Source organism: Musca domestica, unplaced genomic scaffold, assembly GCF_030504385.1.
Source record: "Musca domestica strain aabys unplaced genomic scaffold, Musca_domestica.polishedcontigs.V.1.1 58, whole genome shotgun sequence".
NCBI lineage: Eukaryota > Metazoa > Arthropoda > Insecta > Diptera > Muscidae > Musca > Musca domestica.
The window spans coordinates 4,728,664-4,744,819 of NW_026712360.1; the positions used below are offsets into that span (position 1 = coordinate 4,728,664).

General features: G+C 31.2%; 1 protein-coding gene across 5 annotated transcripts; it reads left to right on the forward strand.

Annotated features, from left to right (window-relative positions):
• Positions 1 to 246: 246 nt before the first annotated feature.
• LOC101896947 (cholinephosphotransferase 1) lies at positions 247 to 16,030 on the forward strand. Of its 5 annotated transcripts, XM_059128813.1 has the most exons (8): positions 247 to 1,015; positions 7,034 to 7,274; positions 7,385 to 7,543; positions 11,130 to 11,261; positions 12,421 to 12,552; positions 15,021 to 15,179; positions 15,250 to 15,414; positions 15,487 to 16,030. In XM_059128813.1, exons 1-8 carry the CDS (start codon positions 807 to 809, stop codon positions 15,754 to 15,756), a joined length of 1,467 nt encoding a protein of 488 aa, XP_058984796.1. In that variant the 5' UTR covers positions 247 to 806; the 3' UTR covers positions 15,757 to 16,030. The 5 variants fall into 5 exon arrangements, with proteins under 5 accessions (XP_058984796.1, XP_005188007.2, XP_005188005.2 ...); XM_005187950.4 differs by lacking the exons at positions 11,130 to 11,261; positions 12,421 to 12,552 and adding an exon at positions 7,907 to 8,035 and having other exon boundaries at positions 250 to 1,015; XM_005187948.4 differs by lacking the exon at positions 12,421 to 12,552 and having other exon boundaries at positions 250 to 1,015.
• Positions 16,031 to 16,156: the final 126 nt, after the last annotated feature.

Here is a 16,156-nt window from a genome sequence, read left to right on the forward strand (position 1 = left end):
TTAATATGTGTAACAATGGAAAAACGCTGGCATTTTTGACACGAAAAAAACCTATAACAACAAATAAACGCCATTCTTATTCAAGAAATAACTTCAAATTAACAGTTTCCCAGCTAGAAACAACCCAGCAAAATGTCATCATGAAAAAATCGATTGTTCGATTATTTCACCCCATACAATCGACATTCATTCGATTGCTCAAATGTCAGCCTACAAATCCCTATTACATACGATGAAAATCAGAGGAAAAAATTTAAAGTACGGTGAAAACGTGTGGAAATAAGAAAATACACGCAATCAAGTGTCATTGGAAATATACAAAAAAATATAACACATAACAAGAAGGAATTCCACTCATCAAATGGCTTGTGACAAACAAAGAATTTATTAATTAAACAATTAAAATTTAAGCAAAGTACAAAAGTCAGCACGTGAAATCGCAAAAAAAAACATAAGAGAACAAAAAATTAAGGAGGACGGTCGGTGTCTCTTTACTTTTTCATTTGTTGGTTGGTCGGTCAGCAGTGTGTGAAAAGCAAAGGGGAGGATTGTGCAAAAAAAATTAATGCGTGTATACGTGTGTGTTTGTTGCTTACCACAGCAAAAAGTGCATTTTAAAAAGTTCAAATAATAGCACATTGTTCGTCGTTGTTGCTATATGCTATAACAGAAACGGAATTAAATGGTTCTTGTAGAATAAGAAGAAAAAAAAGAAAACTCCCTCCGATTTGCAAAAGTTTGCTTTTTTACAAAAAAACAAATATAGTAGAATTTATAAGCAGTACACCACCACCCCCATACCAAAAATGGCCTACAAAGATCGCATTCTGTCACCACAGCAATTAAAGAAATTGTCCGAACATAAATACTCATGTACCAACTCAAGTCTAATGGATCCTTGGCTGCAGCCATGGTGGAATTGGCTTGTGTCAAAAACTCCCCTCTGGCTGGCACCAAATCTAATTACCATTGTGGGTCTGGCTGTAAATATTATCACAACTTTGATATTGGTCGCGTAAGTATTTAATTGCATTTAAATTTCGCATTCTTCTATTGTCCACCAAATTCGATTGATTTGCTACAAGTGTGTTAATTTCTCTGTTTGACCCTGAAATTTTCATTTTTATTTGGCAACAACATTTGCGCTAGATTTTCCCACATCTAGCGCATCTCCCACTTGTGTCTCTTGTTGCTGTTTTCTTTTTTGGTTTTGGCAGACAGTTTTATTTTTGGGACAGAGCAGAGGAATTAAACGTCATCGTTTTTAAATTGCCAACGTTTGTTCTTTATTTCCAATGGAATAGGCCTGTAATCGTATTTATTTTTATTAAAATGCATCATGTTTTCATCAATTTCCCGCTCTTTCTCGCTCTCACTTGTCAAGAAATCTATTTCCTGTTATAAATTTAGAGATTTTCTTGGGGGAATGTGTTGTGAAAGCCAACAACAATTTCAGGAAATTGATGTTCTTGTTGTATTTTGAATATATTAAAGTCCCGTTGAATGAGAATACTAGTTTTTCTTCCATCTATGAATGACCCACTTATTATCTCGTTCGTTCTACTCTTGTCACATTTCTCTACTAGAAACAACATTGAGATTATTAGCGCTGTTCGCTCTTGCTCTTTTGCTGACGTTGACTTAACGGCTAATCAGCTGTTCATTGTAGACAACAATGACTACAGACTATTTCGTCTGATCTTTCTTGTTTCAAAGTGATTAAAATAAAAATGATTAGGCTGTTTGATATTCATATCATGAACGGAACGAAACGAAACCAAACCAACCATGTGCCGCCGGCCGGTACGAAACGTAATGCTAAAAACAAAAGTAAAATAGAGAATTATTTAGAATTATTACATTAGTTTATAAATTGTGCAATGCTTTTTGCAATTGTCCGGAATTATAGGAAAACAATTGTTTGGAATGACTAATCAATTTGAGAGACAACAATAGTACAATAGTGGAGGAGGGAAGGAGTTTAAAAAGAAGTGGATTTGTAATTTGTAAATAATAATGAATATATTTAATATTAAATGACACTAATATTTTCTAATTTTTTAGGTGAAATACGACTCCACGTCCATTTACAATTCAAGCTCCAAACCAATAATATTGGAGAAAAATTCTCGTTGATTTTAATGTATTTTGGAGAAAGCACCTGTAACCAATATTACTTCCTATTTCCATTGAAAACATGTCATTATAATAGTCTAGTCTATACCAGCTTCGAGTGAAAATTTGAATGATTCATAAAAAAATGTTCCAACAAATTTACCAAGAGAACATTCCCCCCATCACACCACATGTCTATTCCCAACAATTAGTAAACCAAAAGGAGGGTAGTTATTAATTCCCACCCTCCATCAAACAAATCACATCTATTTAAATAACCTCACATTTTAGTTACAGTTTAGTATGGCTATTAATATTACAACAATAAGTATAATTTGTAGTTAGCCCGAAATAGTCATAGATAGATAACCTAGTTAACAACCCCGAGGAGCACCTTAGGTTATGAACTAGAAATGGGGTCGTCGTCGCTGCACTAGAGAAAGTTAGTTTGAAGTTTTTTTTTATTTTTGGAAATGAAGTAGAAAATGATGGAATTTAAATGCCAACTAAGCTTATGGAAATAATAATGGGGTATCTAGTTCACATTTCAACAGGTTAATGCATTCAAGCGTTAAATATTTGTTGTTTTTTATTTTTTTTGAGCATGACGTTTGAATAGCGTTTAGTAGCATTTAAATGTGATTTGGGGGCTATCTTTGGACAATCATTTATTGGGGATTCATTGGAAAAGATAATTAAAAAAATGACTGCATAAGAGGAAGTATGTCCTGCCCTATATACGTTATCCGGTTAATGTTTTCCTAGAAAAAATGCTATCCGGATAATGTTTTCATAGAGAAAATGCTATCCGGATAATGTTTTCATAGAGAAAATGCTATCCGGATAATGTTTTCGTATAGAAAATGTTATCCGGATAATGTTTTCGTACATAAATTGTTATCCGGATAATGTTTTCCTAAAGAAAATTTTATCGGAATAATGTTTTCGTATAGAAGATGTTATCCGGATAATGTTTTCGTATAGATGATGTTATCCAGATAATGTTTTCCTATAGAAAATGTTATCCGGATAATGTTTTCCTATAGAAAATGTTATCCCGATAGTGTTTTTCTATGGAAAATTTTATCCGAATACTGTTTTCCTATGGAAAATGTTATCCGTATAATGTTGTCCTGTAGAAAATCGTATCAGGATAATGTTTTCCTCTAGAAAGAGTTATCGGGACAATGTTTTCGCATAGAAAATGTTATCCGAATAAAGTTTTCCAAAAGAAAATGTTATCCGGATAATGTTTTCGCATAAAAAGTTTTATCCGTATAATGTTTTCCTATAGAAAATGTTATCCGGATAATGTTTGCCTATAGAAAATGTTATCCGGATAATGTTTTTGTATAGAACATTTTATCCGGATAATGTTTTCGTATAGAAAATTTTATCCGGATAATGTTTTCGTATAGAAAATTTTATCCGGATAATGTTTTCGTATAGAAAATTTTATCCGGATAATGTTTTTGTATAGAAAATTTTATCCGGATAATGTTTTTGTATAGAAAATTTTATCCGGATAAATTTTTCTATAAAAGATGTCATCCGTATAATGTTTTCCCATAGAAAATGTTATCCGGATAAAGTTTTCCGATAGAAAATGTTATCCGGATAATGTTTTCATACAAAAAGTTTTATCCGGGTAATATTTTCGAATAGAAAATATTATCCGGATAAAGTTTTCCTATAGAAAATTTTATCCGAATAATGTTTTCGTATAGAAAATGTTTTCCGTTGTACGTTATTTATAAAAGACCCACCAATTGGGCCGTCTTATTCATAGACAGACCACTCTTATCATTGAAATGTCTTTGTTGTTACTTAGATTCATATCATTTTTTTATATTACGTAGGATGGACACGTTTTTTGCCCACAAGTCGTTGTTATTGTTGCTCTATGAGCAGATAAGACTTATGCGCCATAATAACGTCAAAATATGACAGACAACTACTGTATTGGGGGGTTTGTAGCAATGTTAAATGCGTATGAGATTAAATAGGTTTTTAAAATTGATAAGATTTATTTTAAGTACCCTCTTTTTTTGGGGAGATAAAAAAAATCCCAGATTTATTAGTTAGGGCAGAGAAAAATTTTGATTTAGTTTCATTAAAGATTTAAAATATTAAACTTGCTTTGGGAATTCCAAGCTGTTTTATATCTAATACAAGGTCCACAGAATGACCTCCTAATTTTTTTCTATAATATTCATGCATTTCATTTGTTAGTTTTGTATATTATCGCTGGACTGTGATAACGAGTGCTGCCGTTCTCACATTTCAATGCTATTGGCAACGTTGTTGTTGTTGTTTTTGCGCTGTTTTTTATGTAGCTTAAATGAATTTCATGTCATATAGCAACTACTGGAATGAGGCGGAATCGCCAGATTATGTCCAAAGTCTATCATTTTTTGTATTGAAATGGAAAGAAAGCAAATCTTTGCATACGTAATATTCTCCCTCCTATCACTTTTTTGGCATTATGCGGGATAGTGTCTCCTGGTTTTTTGAAATATAATTTTTTTTTTCTTTTTTTTTTTGATAACGGTTTTGTGTGAAATTTCTTATCGGTCAATAATTGTCTGACTTTGTGAAGAAATTGAAAATTATTTAGCATTTTGTTATTTTTAGCATATGCATTTGAAGAGAGTTTGGTTTAGTTTACAGCTGGTGATACCGATCAACAAAGTTTGGAATAATTTATTGCTTATTTTTGTTATCAAAAGATTTTTCTCCCCAACAAGTAATATTATTAGTCGCAACCATTTGAATTTCTATTCCCATGTAATTTGATTTCAAAATTAAACCTTTTGCTGAAAGATTTGACTCTTCATCCACCTTTGGCCCAATTGACAACAGCAGAAATCGATTGCCTGCCTGATTGGAAATTTAAATCTAAGAAAATGTAAATGAAAATACAACAAAAAAAATACATACGTACACACCATTCAAATATCTAGTGCAAAAAGGGCAACTAAAAGTCAATGAATTTTGTAAGAATTCTGTCCCCTCCTACCCAAAAGCAAACTATTCGGCTTTCTTGATTAAATAAATTATGAATGAAAAGCAAGAAAAAATCAAACAGTCAAGTCAGTCGGTCATACATGATGAACTACATTCTCGAGCAGAAGAATCTGAGAAGTGAATAGCAGCACCATTTAACTAACAGACTTGCTAATAGCAGCTGTGAATAAGTAATAAATAAATGAAATGAGTTAAACGGCAATAGAGAGAAAATACAAAATGATTTGCAAACCAAAAAAAAAAAAATAACAAATACAATTTTCAATCTGCGAGGCTGTCTCTTTGTGTAGCTAGTTATACCGCCTATATAACAGCAAATGGCTGTGAACAAAGTTGTGGTTTGAAAATCAAGTGCAATGAATCACATTTTGAAGGTGATTTGCTTTTTTGTTTCATTTTGCTCGCTCTCGTTGAAATGCACACAGTTTTATTTTATTATTTTTTTTTCTTAATTTGGCTTTGCTTTTAGACTTGGTGATGCTTTATTTCTGCAAGGCTCTGTCGATTTATTGTCTATAATAAATAAGAAGGGGTTCTTTTTTATTTTTATATTAAAAAGCAATAACCTTTTTCATGAGTAATTGTCAACTGGATAATATTTTCTAGGAAGAAATATATTGTTCGTATATCATTTTCTATATTTCTATACGAAAACATTATCCAGATAACATTTTTTAAACGAAAACATTATCCGGATAAAGTACCTAGAGGATAAACATTATAAAGATAACATCTTTTATGCGAAAACATTATTCGGATAACATTTTCTATACGAAAACATTATCCGGATAACATTTTCTATACGAAAACCTTATCCGGATAGCATTTTCTATACGAAAACCTTATCCGGATAGTATTTTCTATACGAAAACCCCATCCGGATAACATTTTCTCTATGAAAACATTACCCGGATAATATTTTCTCTATGAAAACATTATCCGGATAATATTTTCTCTATGAAAACATTATCCGGATAACATTTTCTCTGCGGAAACATTATCCGGATAACATTTTCTCTATGAAAACACTACCCGGATAACATTTTGTCTACGAAAACATGAATCGGAAACAATTTTCTATGGGAAAACATTATCCGGATAACATTTTCTTTACGAAAACATTATCCGGATAACATTTTCTTTACGAAAACATTATCCGGATAACATTTTCTATACGAAAACATTATCCGGATAACCTTTTCTATACGAAAACATTATCCGAATAACATTTTCTATACGAAAACATTATCCGGATAACATTTTCTATACGAAAACCTTATTCGGATAGCATTTTCTATACGAAAACCTTATCCGGATAACATTTTCTCTATGAAAACATTATCCGGATGACATTTTCTCTAAGAAAACATTATCCGGATAACATTTTCTCTAAGAAAACATTACCCGGATAACATTTTCTCTAAGAAAACATTATTTGGATAAAATTTCCTCTAAGAAGACATTATCCGGATGACATTTTCTGTACGAAAACATTATCCGGATAACATTTTCTGTACAAAAAAATCATCATCCGGGTAAAATTTTCTACACGAAAACATTATTCGGATAACATTTTCTATACGAAAACATTATCCGGATAACATTTTCTATACGAAAACATTATCCGGATAACATTTTCTATACGAAGACATCTTCCGGATAACATTTTCTCTGCGGAAACATTATTCAGATAACATTTTCTATACGGAAACATTATTCGGATAATATTTTCTATACCGAAACATTATCCAGATAACATTTTCTCCACGAAAACATTATCCCGATAAAATTTTCTCTACGAAAACATTATCCGGCTAACATTTTCTGCCTTTTTTCGAAAAATTTTTATATGAAATTTTCTAATAATTTCCATTTTCCTATTCGTTTGCAGTTATGCACCTGAAGGCACAGCACCACCCCCGCGATGGACCTGCCTACTATGTGCCATTGGCCTTTTCATTTATCAAAGTTTAGATTCCATCGATGGCAAGCAGGCGAGACGTACAAATACATCATCACCATTGGGAGAGCTATTCGATCATGGCTGTGATTCAATATCAACAGTATTTGTGGCACTATCAGCCTGTATATCATGTCAATTGGGTCACTATCCCAATTGGTTATTCTTTCAGGTATAGCAGAGTGGCCGGCCACCAAAAAAACAACAACAATTCAATGACATTAAGGTTAATTTAATTTACAATGATGTTCTCTCTCTGTCTCTGTCTCTCTTCATTTCCAGTGTTTCTGTGCTATAGGTTTATTTTATTGTGCCCACTGGCAAACATATGTCTCCGGCACCCTACGCTTTGGCAAAATCGATGTAACTGAAGCTCAATTTACCATTATCGGTATACACATGATATCGTTTTTCTTTGGCCCCGAAATCTGGATGACTAAGGTAAGTTGAGTTGTACAATTTTCGTTTGCCTTTTTTAATTTTCCAAAAGATTTTGTTAATTTTTTTGTTTTTAAGAAATAATATTTCCAGGAGATTGATACCTTTTTTGTGTTACCCTTTTATTTTTTATTTTTTTTTTTTTGGAACAAATATTTGTTATTTTTATCATAATTATTATTATTTTTTGGAAAAAAGATTGTTGCTAAAACTTATTTGAGTAAAAACACACGCACAAATGTTACAATGGGTTGTTATTTATATGTTACCCTCCTCCATATATATATATTGATATATTTACCTCCTATATTTATATCTAAAAATATAAAACTCCTACTACCCTCCCATTATTATATATTCCTTTAGATATTCGGTAATTTAGAATTATGGTCCACCTTATGCCTAATGACATTAGTTTGTGGTTTATGGTCATTGCGATATATATTCACTGTTATATTGGCCGGAGGTGTGGGCAAAAATGGCTCAACTGTTGCCGTAAGTTATATGCTTTTGAAAAACAAAAACATACAAACAAACAACAACAAAAACACCCAACTACCAACAAAACAAACAATATTTACCGAGCTTTGAAATGTTCATCATCAATGTTTTGGTTATATCCTCTTTTGGCTAAAGTTTTTACTGGAGAATTTCTTTGTATCTCTTTTTTTTCCTTTTGAAAGGAAAAAACATTTCTTCCTTCCCCCTTTTTTGCTATTTTTTATTTATATCAAAACAAATATCCTTTGCTATTAGTTTGACTTGAAATAAACTCCCTTTATTCCTTTAATCTAAGTAGTGATTTCCCAGCTCTCCTTTTTGGAATCCCTATCCCTTTTGGCCAGTGTTTTTTTGGCCCCGCCCACCTCATTAAGGTTTAAATAGTATTCTTTTGTGTTTTGTGATAAAATAATCCCTTTGGGAAAAGAATGAAACAACAAGTCCTCTTGAACATTGAACAGAAACAACATAGTTTTGAAAGTTCTGCCTTTTCTCATTGTATATTAAATGTTCTACATGGTTACCTACCACCCTCCTCCGTACATATATATAGTTTTAGTATAATAGTTTTAACATGTATTAATATTATTGTATAATTGTAGTTGTGTTTTTTACAATACTAATTCTTGGTTTTATGGTTAACTTATTTTTGGAAGGGAAAGAATTGAAAAAAACTGTTAGAGATTCTACTTTTGTTTTGCTAAAAACATGTAATTTTTGTTAATTGCCAATTAAAATTAAAAATGTCTACTTTGAAGATATCCTTCGGAAGTGCCTAACCATATTCATTGATGCTTCAAAGATGGAGAAGGTAACAGGAACTTATATGCACTGTGAGGAGGAGTTGCGCACATAAGCTTGACGACAACAAAAATCCTTTAAAGATAATGAGAGGCTATGTAGGATATTTAACGGGTTAACGGGCAGACAGACTGCCTTCAGAGCAACGTTTTTATACCCTCCACCATACATAGTATGGAGGGTATATTAAGTTCGTCATTCCGCAAAGTATATATATCAGCGTATAATTCTAAAACCATTTAGCCCTGTCCGTCCGTCCGCCTGTTACAATCACGCTAGAGTCAAAACGAATAAAGATAGGAAGCTAAAACTTTGCACAAATCAGTCTTTTATCTCTAGGCAGGTCAAGTTCAAAGATGGACTATATCGGTCCACGATATCGTATATCCCCCATACAATGATACAACCGATATTCGGTATTTTAATAATTTTAGACACATTTTTCAATGAAATTGTCTGCAAATAAATACAAGAAGTTCCTTATGAGTACATAACTCCCTGGAAGAGAAATGTTTATACAGGTCAACGATATCGTATAGTGCCCATACAACAGTACCCCCCGATATTCGGTATTTTTATGATTTTAACCGCATTTTCCAATGGAATTGTCTGAAAATGCACATAAGGAGTTCTTTCTGAGTAATTTACTCCCTGGAAGAAAATTGTTTATATAGGTCCACGATATCGTATAGCCCCCATACAACGGTACCCCCTGATATTCGGTATTTTCAGGATTTTAGCTACATTTTTCAATGGAATTGTCTGAAAATCCACACAAGAAGTTCTTTCTGACTAGTTTAACCCCTGGAAGAAAATTGTGCATATAGGTTCACGATATCGTATAGCCCCCATACAACAGTACCCCCCGATATTCGGTATCTTGATGATGTTAGCCACATTTTTCAATGAAATTGTCTGAAAATAAATACAGGGAGTTCTTTCTGAGTAATTTACCCCGTGGAAGAAAATTGTCTGTATAGGTCCACGATATCGTATAGCCCCCATATAACTGTACCTCCCAATATTCGGTATTTTGATGATTTTAGCCACATTTTTTAATGAAATTGTCTGAAAAAAAAAAAACACAAGGAGTTCCTTTTAAGTACTTAACCCCCTGGAAGATTGTTGCCTGTATAGGTCCGTGATATCGTATAGCCCCCATATAACGACACCTTCCGATATTCGGTATTTTGATGATTTTAGTAACATAATTCACCGGAATTGTTTTATATTTGGAATTGGAAGTTTGTAATGGATACTACAGCCTATGACAGAAAATTGTGTGTGCAGTTCCACGTCTTCGTATAGGCCCCATATATCAGTACATCCCTATATTCGGTGTTTTGATGATTTTAGCCTTTTTTTTGATTTTAGATGTGCTCTGGGGTATACCTGGTACCCAAAAATCTTTTATCCTACAATCCTAAATAATTTTGTAATAGTGTCACAAAAGTTCTTAAATCATCTCAGGCTCTTCTTCATCCTTATATAGCCTACATTAAAGTGATCTGCTAAAATTCCTAGAGTCAGTGTTCCTAGTGTCTTATGAAGTAGGTCCGGTCAATTTAATACTGATACCTTTTTTTTCAAAATTTATATATTTTACATTTCAGTAAAATCTCTATCAGTTTTTTTCTACACATTCGATATTAGATAAAAAAAAAGAAATTAATTTTTTTTCATTTTTTTATGGGAAATAATTTTTTATTCGAAAAAGAATCCACAAAAAAATCGTTTAATTTTTTATGGTAACTTTATTCAATTTTCTAAATGAAACCTGTAAAAGCTTATGAACCCTACCCGTATAATATTAAAATATACATATCATTAACCTTTGTGCCATACGTTAATAACAATGACATTCCATGAAACGGCTAATTCCAGTTTAAAATAAAAAAGACAAATTTAAATTAGACTCAGAAATGTTTTAGACTTTTTTTAAATGAAGTCAAAATATTAAATTAATCTCAGAAATGACTTGGACTTTTTCTGAGGGCGACGTAAATGCAAATTATTAAAATTAGAATATCTGTGTTTTGCTAAAATGACTGGAAATAGTTTGTATTTATGTTAGAATACATATATGTATGTAACATTATTTAAACAAATATATATTCTTTGTGTCCTCATATGTTTATGTAAAACCATAATAAAACAAAACCCTGGAACTATTATGTGACTTAAACAATATAGCTTTATAAATAATTAATTATTTATTATTTTTCCCAAAAAATTATTATTATATATAAATTTTCATCCCCAAAATTTCCCCCCGTTTCTCTTATAGCTACCCATTATTGGCTACAATAAAAATAATATCATATTGTTTGGTATTACCATTTGTTATTTCGTAAATTTTGTGAATTTTTGCAAAATGTTTCTACAAGGCGGCAGTGGCAAGAATGGCTCTTCAGTTGCTGTAAGCATTTCACTTTAACATTTTAAAACCAAAAAAAAAAAATTAAAAACAAAATTGTTTTAATTTCTAAGAAATGGCTTTAAAATATTCTAACACAGTAACCACTCAATACTAAAAAAAATATGCCCCCACCCCAAAAAAAAATCGAAACATTTTTTATGACCTAACCTCCAATTGTTCAACAACATATTTTATTCACCATCCCCTTAACAGTGATTGGTTGGTTGGTTTTTTGTTTTCTAACATTTCTATGCAGCACCAACCATTTATTTTTGGGTTTTTTCCTACTTTTTCTGTTTTTCATTGGTCCATAATTGGTGTTATCTCCTACCCTAGGCCCTCCAAAAGAGGGGTTTTTGGTAATATTTGGTATTTAAATAAGTTTAAAATTTGGGATATGGCCATTGCTGCTTGTCAGTTTGGAAATAATAATAAACTAGAGTCAGAGTTAATTTTAATTTAACTTTTTTTAAGGCACCGTTTGGTTTTATGGTTGATTTAGCTCCCTTTTGTTATTTAAGATCCGCATTTGATATTCATCATGCCAATGGGTTTATTTATATTGTTTATGGCCATTTTGCTGCTCACGGTTTGTTTGCTGAAATAATCACAATCTCCATCTCACAACCTAAAATCATGTTTTTAATATGGGTTTTGAGTTTTTTTTTTTTACATTGAAATTCACATCGAATTCGAAATTCATTGGGTTTCATCTTATTTATAGGGGATAGCATTATTTTTAAGTTTATATTTATTTATAGAATTCAAATCACCTATGCAAATTATGAAGTATGTGTTATTACGCCCTCGAATTTTTGTTTTCTTTGCAACGACTTATTAAGCTCCCCTGCATTTTTATTAGGAATATGTAGACATCCTAATTATATACTAGGCCCCTTAAATTTAAGAATTTCGATTTGGTTTTAAGTCTTCTGGAAATTTGTTTTTTTTTCACTCTTAAGTTTCAATTACATTTATTTATTAGTAATTATATTTATTTAAAACGTATACAAATATTTATTTACAACAACAAATCTATTCATATCCTTTATTTTCTTAAAAAAAACGAAAACCGAAAAATAAACAACAACAAACTCATCTCGTTTTCGATCACAACGTTTATTTTTTTGATTGATTACTGCAAATGTGGTTACAATAGCTGTCATTTATTGGCTGTGAGTTGCGCATACTGCCCTTATATTTTGCCTTTGGCATTGATATTTTGTTAGCATTACGTTACGCGAAAGTAATCACAACTGAAGGATGTGGCAAAAATGGATCTTCAGTGGCTGTAAGAATGAGTTTACTTCTTTTGTTTTCATGCATTTAAAATCAATTTAAGTTCATTGAGTTACAATTTTGTCGTTGTCGCATTTAAATCAATATTATTTTTTTCTAATTAGAATGTATGTTTGAAATTAATTTAGTGAGACAAAAAATATTCGTGCATTTTCGTGTAGCACCAAAGCAAGCAACATTTCAACTCACTGCCAAATGTGAATATAACATGTTACCAACAACACTATTATGTTTTATTAATCAATTAATTTCTTATTTTTAATTTTGCCAATTGCACTCACTTTTTTGTGTTGTTTAATCCAAGAAATCAATCATAATTTTGTATATTTCATAATAGAAAAAACATTGATAGGCCCCTAAATGCAACCCTGCTCACCAGTGTCCGTTTTTTTTGTAACATGAACAAAACAAAACACCCATCTTCTTTCTTCATTATTCTACCGTTATTTTGCAAACGCAAGGGACATACATTACATATGTGTGAGCATTACTGCATTAATGTGCCAATTTCTCTATCTCTCTCAACACATAATGAGAAGAAATTGCATACAAAAAATCATGCAAATCACTCATACACTACACAAATTCGTTCTTTCTCCTTTCCTCTGACTCTTCCATGTCACAGCCATTAACAGAGCATATATTTTTGTTCCCCCCTTTACAAATCAAATGACTCCCATGTCCAAAGCATTTCTCTTCAGCAAAGAGTGTATTGGTTATACTTGAGATTTCACACCTGTGTTTATGTTTTCATATATGAAAACATATTCCCTCTCTCTCCCTCTCTTCCTTGTGAATTCCCGCTTCCCGTTTCCTGTTTATTTGTTTTTTTTTTTTTTTTTTGCACAGTTACACCTGAAGAAATAATACACCGTTCACACATGTTTATTTAACGCATCATATTGCAAAATATTTTATTTGTATATATAACAATTTTTTATATATTAATTTATTTTGTTGTTTTGTAAACTAAGTCTCTTAATTTATCATTAAGCTATTTTAAACAATACCAGTTGTATTTTGGTCTATTGTAGATTAGTTTATAAAAAATGTAGAATAATTGTCTCATATAGCCACCTCATAAAATGTCATTGCAAAAAAGCATAGGGGTTTTCGAATTGCGGAGACAAAAAGAATGTGAATGTACAAGGAATATGTGTATAAATGCATAAATAGGAAATAATTGTGATATGATTTATTAATTCACATTGAAATGATAACGTTAACATAAAGTTGTTTGGTAACACCTTGAATTAAATGATTTTAGAGGAAATTTGAAAATGTTGTATTAGAAAAAAATATAAAAAGTATTCATATATTGTTACAACAAATGCAAATTAATGATACTAAACAAATAATACGATGTCGTATAAACCCTGCATAACATTCTTATGTTAACCTATGAAAGCAATTCGGAACCTCAAAAACATACATTAGATATTAAGACGAACCCTTCTACTCTAAGAAAAAACCAACACTTTTTCATTTGTCTATAACATTAGTTACTAACAAAACGATATCATATTGTATTTTGTGTATGTGTCTAACCTAACATGGGTTGGTGGTATAATTGTCTAATTATAGGTTACCAATATACTTCCATCGGAAATTTTGTGTTGTCCCACTCTCCTCATAGCCTCATCTTTGTATAGTAGTGTTAATTTATGTTTTCCTACGTTCGAAGTCATTTTTCTTTTCTTTTTCGACTACCTTTTCTATCTCGAGTTCTCTGTCTTTCTCTATCCCCCAGTTGCATATGAAAATTCACCTATAAACAATAATTAAAGCCAAAAGATGTATTACAACATGCTTGTCAATTACTATTGCGCAAAATCAAATCCCTTTAAATGAAATATTTTTTTGTAACCCATAGTATTTGAAGAAAATATTTCATTTATTTGGAGATTGCATTGAATTGAAAATAAAATGAAGGAATAAATTGAAAAATTTTCTTCAAAAAAATTATACATATATTTTTTTGGTACAGTTTAAAAAAAGCGTATCCAAATAATGAATCCCGTGATTTTGAAAAAAAAATTAAATCATTTTACTTTAAATTGTTCAAAACAATTTTTAGATAGCTTGGCAAAAACTCCTTTTAATTAAAAAAGTCTTATTTCTGCCAAAAAAAAAAACTAAAAATAATAATTGTGTGTGTCTGGAGTATACCACCCCAAAGAGACACTTTTTTAAAAAAACAATTTAAAAATAAAAAAAAATTAAATATAAAATTAAACAAATAGAAAATAAAAAAATTAAAAAATAAAAAAAAAATATTGAAAAAAAAATTAAAAATATTTTCTTCAAAAATATAAAATCGTCTGCTTTTTTTAATTCCTTTCATTTTGTTTTCATACATATTTACATATTTTTTCCATACAATTTTCCATTTTTACTAATATTTACTTTTTTCAATATTTCAACGGTCCCCTTCGGAAATATCGAAAATATCCAAAATAGGGTACCAGTGTCTTGTCACCCAGCATACCATTGACCTTGGTAGTGCTACCCGCATTTATAATTGCTCAAAAATCGCCTGAAAATATTTTCACCGAACACTCAGCCCTTTACATTATTGCCTTTGGCATGGTGGCAGCAAAAGTGACGAATAAACTTGTGGTAAGTGGAAGGACCCAAAAGGAACTCTGCACAAAAATATTGATTATTATTTTTTTGTCTTTGTCCTCAGATTGCCCACATGACCAAGGCTGAAATGGAATACCTGGATTGGTCTTTACTGGGACCCGGTTTATTGTTCCTGAATCAATATTTCAATTGTGTGGTGCCAGAAATTTGGTTGCTTTGGTTTACACTGATTTGGGGTACACAAGATCTTGTGAGATACTGTTCGCAGGTATGTTACTACTGCGCTACATTTTTTTAGTGTGGGAATATATTTAAAAAATTTCCCGAATTTATATTTAAGGTTTGCCTGGAAATCTGTGCCCACTTGAATATCCAACTCTTCACCATACCCTATCCACCCAAGGGTGTAAAAGCTCAAACATCGTCCAAGGGAGGCCATCAGCAGCAACAACAGAGCGGCGGCGGCGCTTCATCAGCCTCCTCGGCTAAAACCAAAAACGTACAAACTGTTAATCAAGGTACTAACCCCCCAGTCAAACACAAAAAGAAGACAAACAACAGCACCAACAATCATCTGTGGGAGGCCAAAGATGATTTAAATGGACTCTGAGAATTATTATTTATGTTAGACGGTGGTTCCTTCTACAACTATTTCTTATTGTTTCTTTTATAATTTCTATTTTTTTTTTTCATTTTTTAATTTTAAATAGAATTTATTATTAGAATTTTTTTTTGCTTTTGAGTTTTTTTCTGTTGTATATGTACGATATTTGTGTGTGTCAAGGAATAGAATATATACCTATTATAAAAGAATTAATTCGAAGATGATAATTGAAAAACGGATTAACAAAAAACCAAATAAATATGAAAAATTAAAAAAAAAATATTTAAAATAACAAAAGGAAATTAACTATTTTTTAGTTTAGACAATGGAAATTATTGATGAAAACAAACAAAAAAAGAAATAAATATCAATTCAATGTAAACGAAAATGGTTTAAAAAAATATTT

Coding starts and splice junctions, on each gene's coding strand:
- LOC101896947 (XM_059128813.1), top strand. CDS start 807: ATGGCCTACAAAGATCGCATTCTGTCACCACAGCAATTAAAGAAATTG. Junction 1,016..7,033: donor ACAACTTTGATATTGGTCGC/GTAAGTATTTAA, acceptor ATTCGTTTGCAG/TTATGCACCTGAAGGCACAG. Junction 15,180..15,249: donor AAGTGACGAATAAACTTGTG/GTAAGTGGAAGG, acceptor CTTTGTCCTCAG/ATTGCCCACATGACCAAGGC.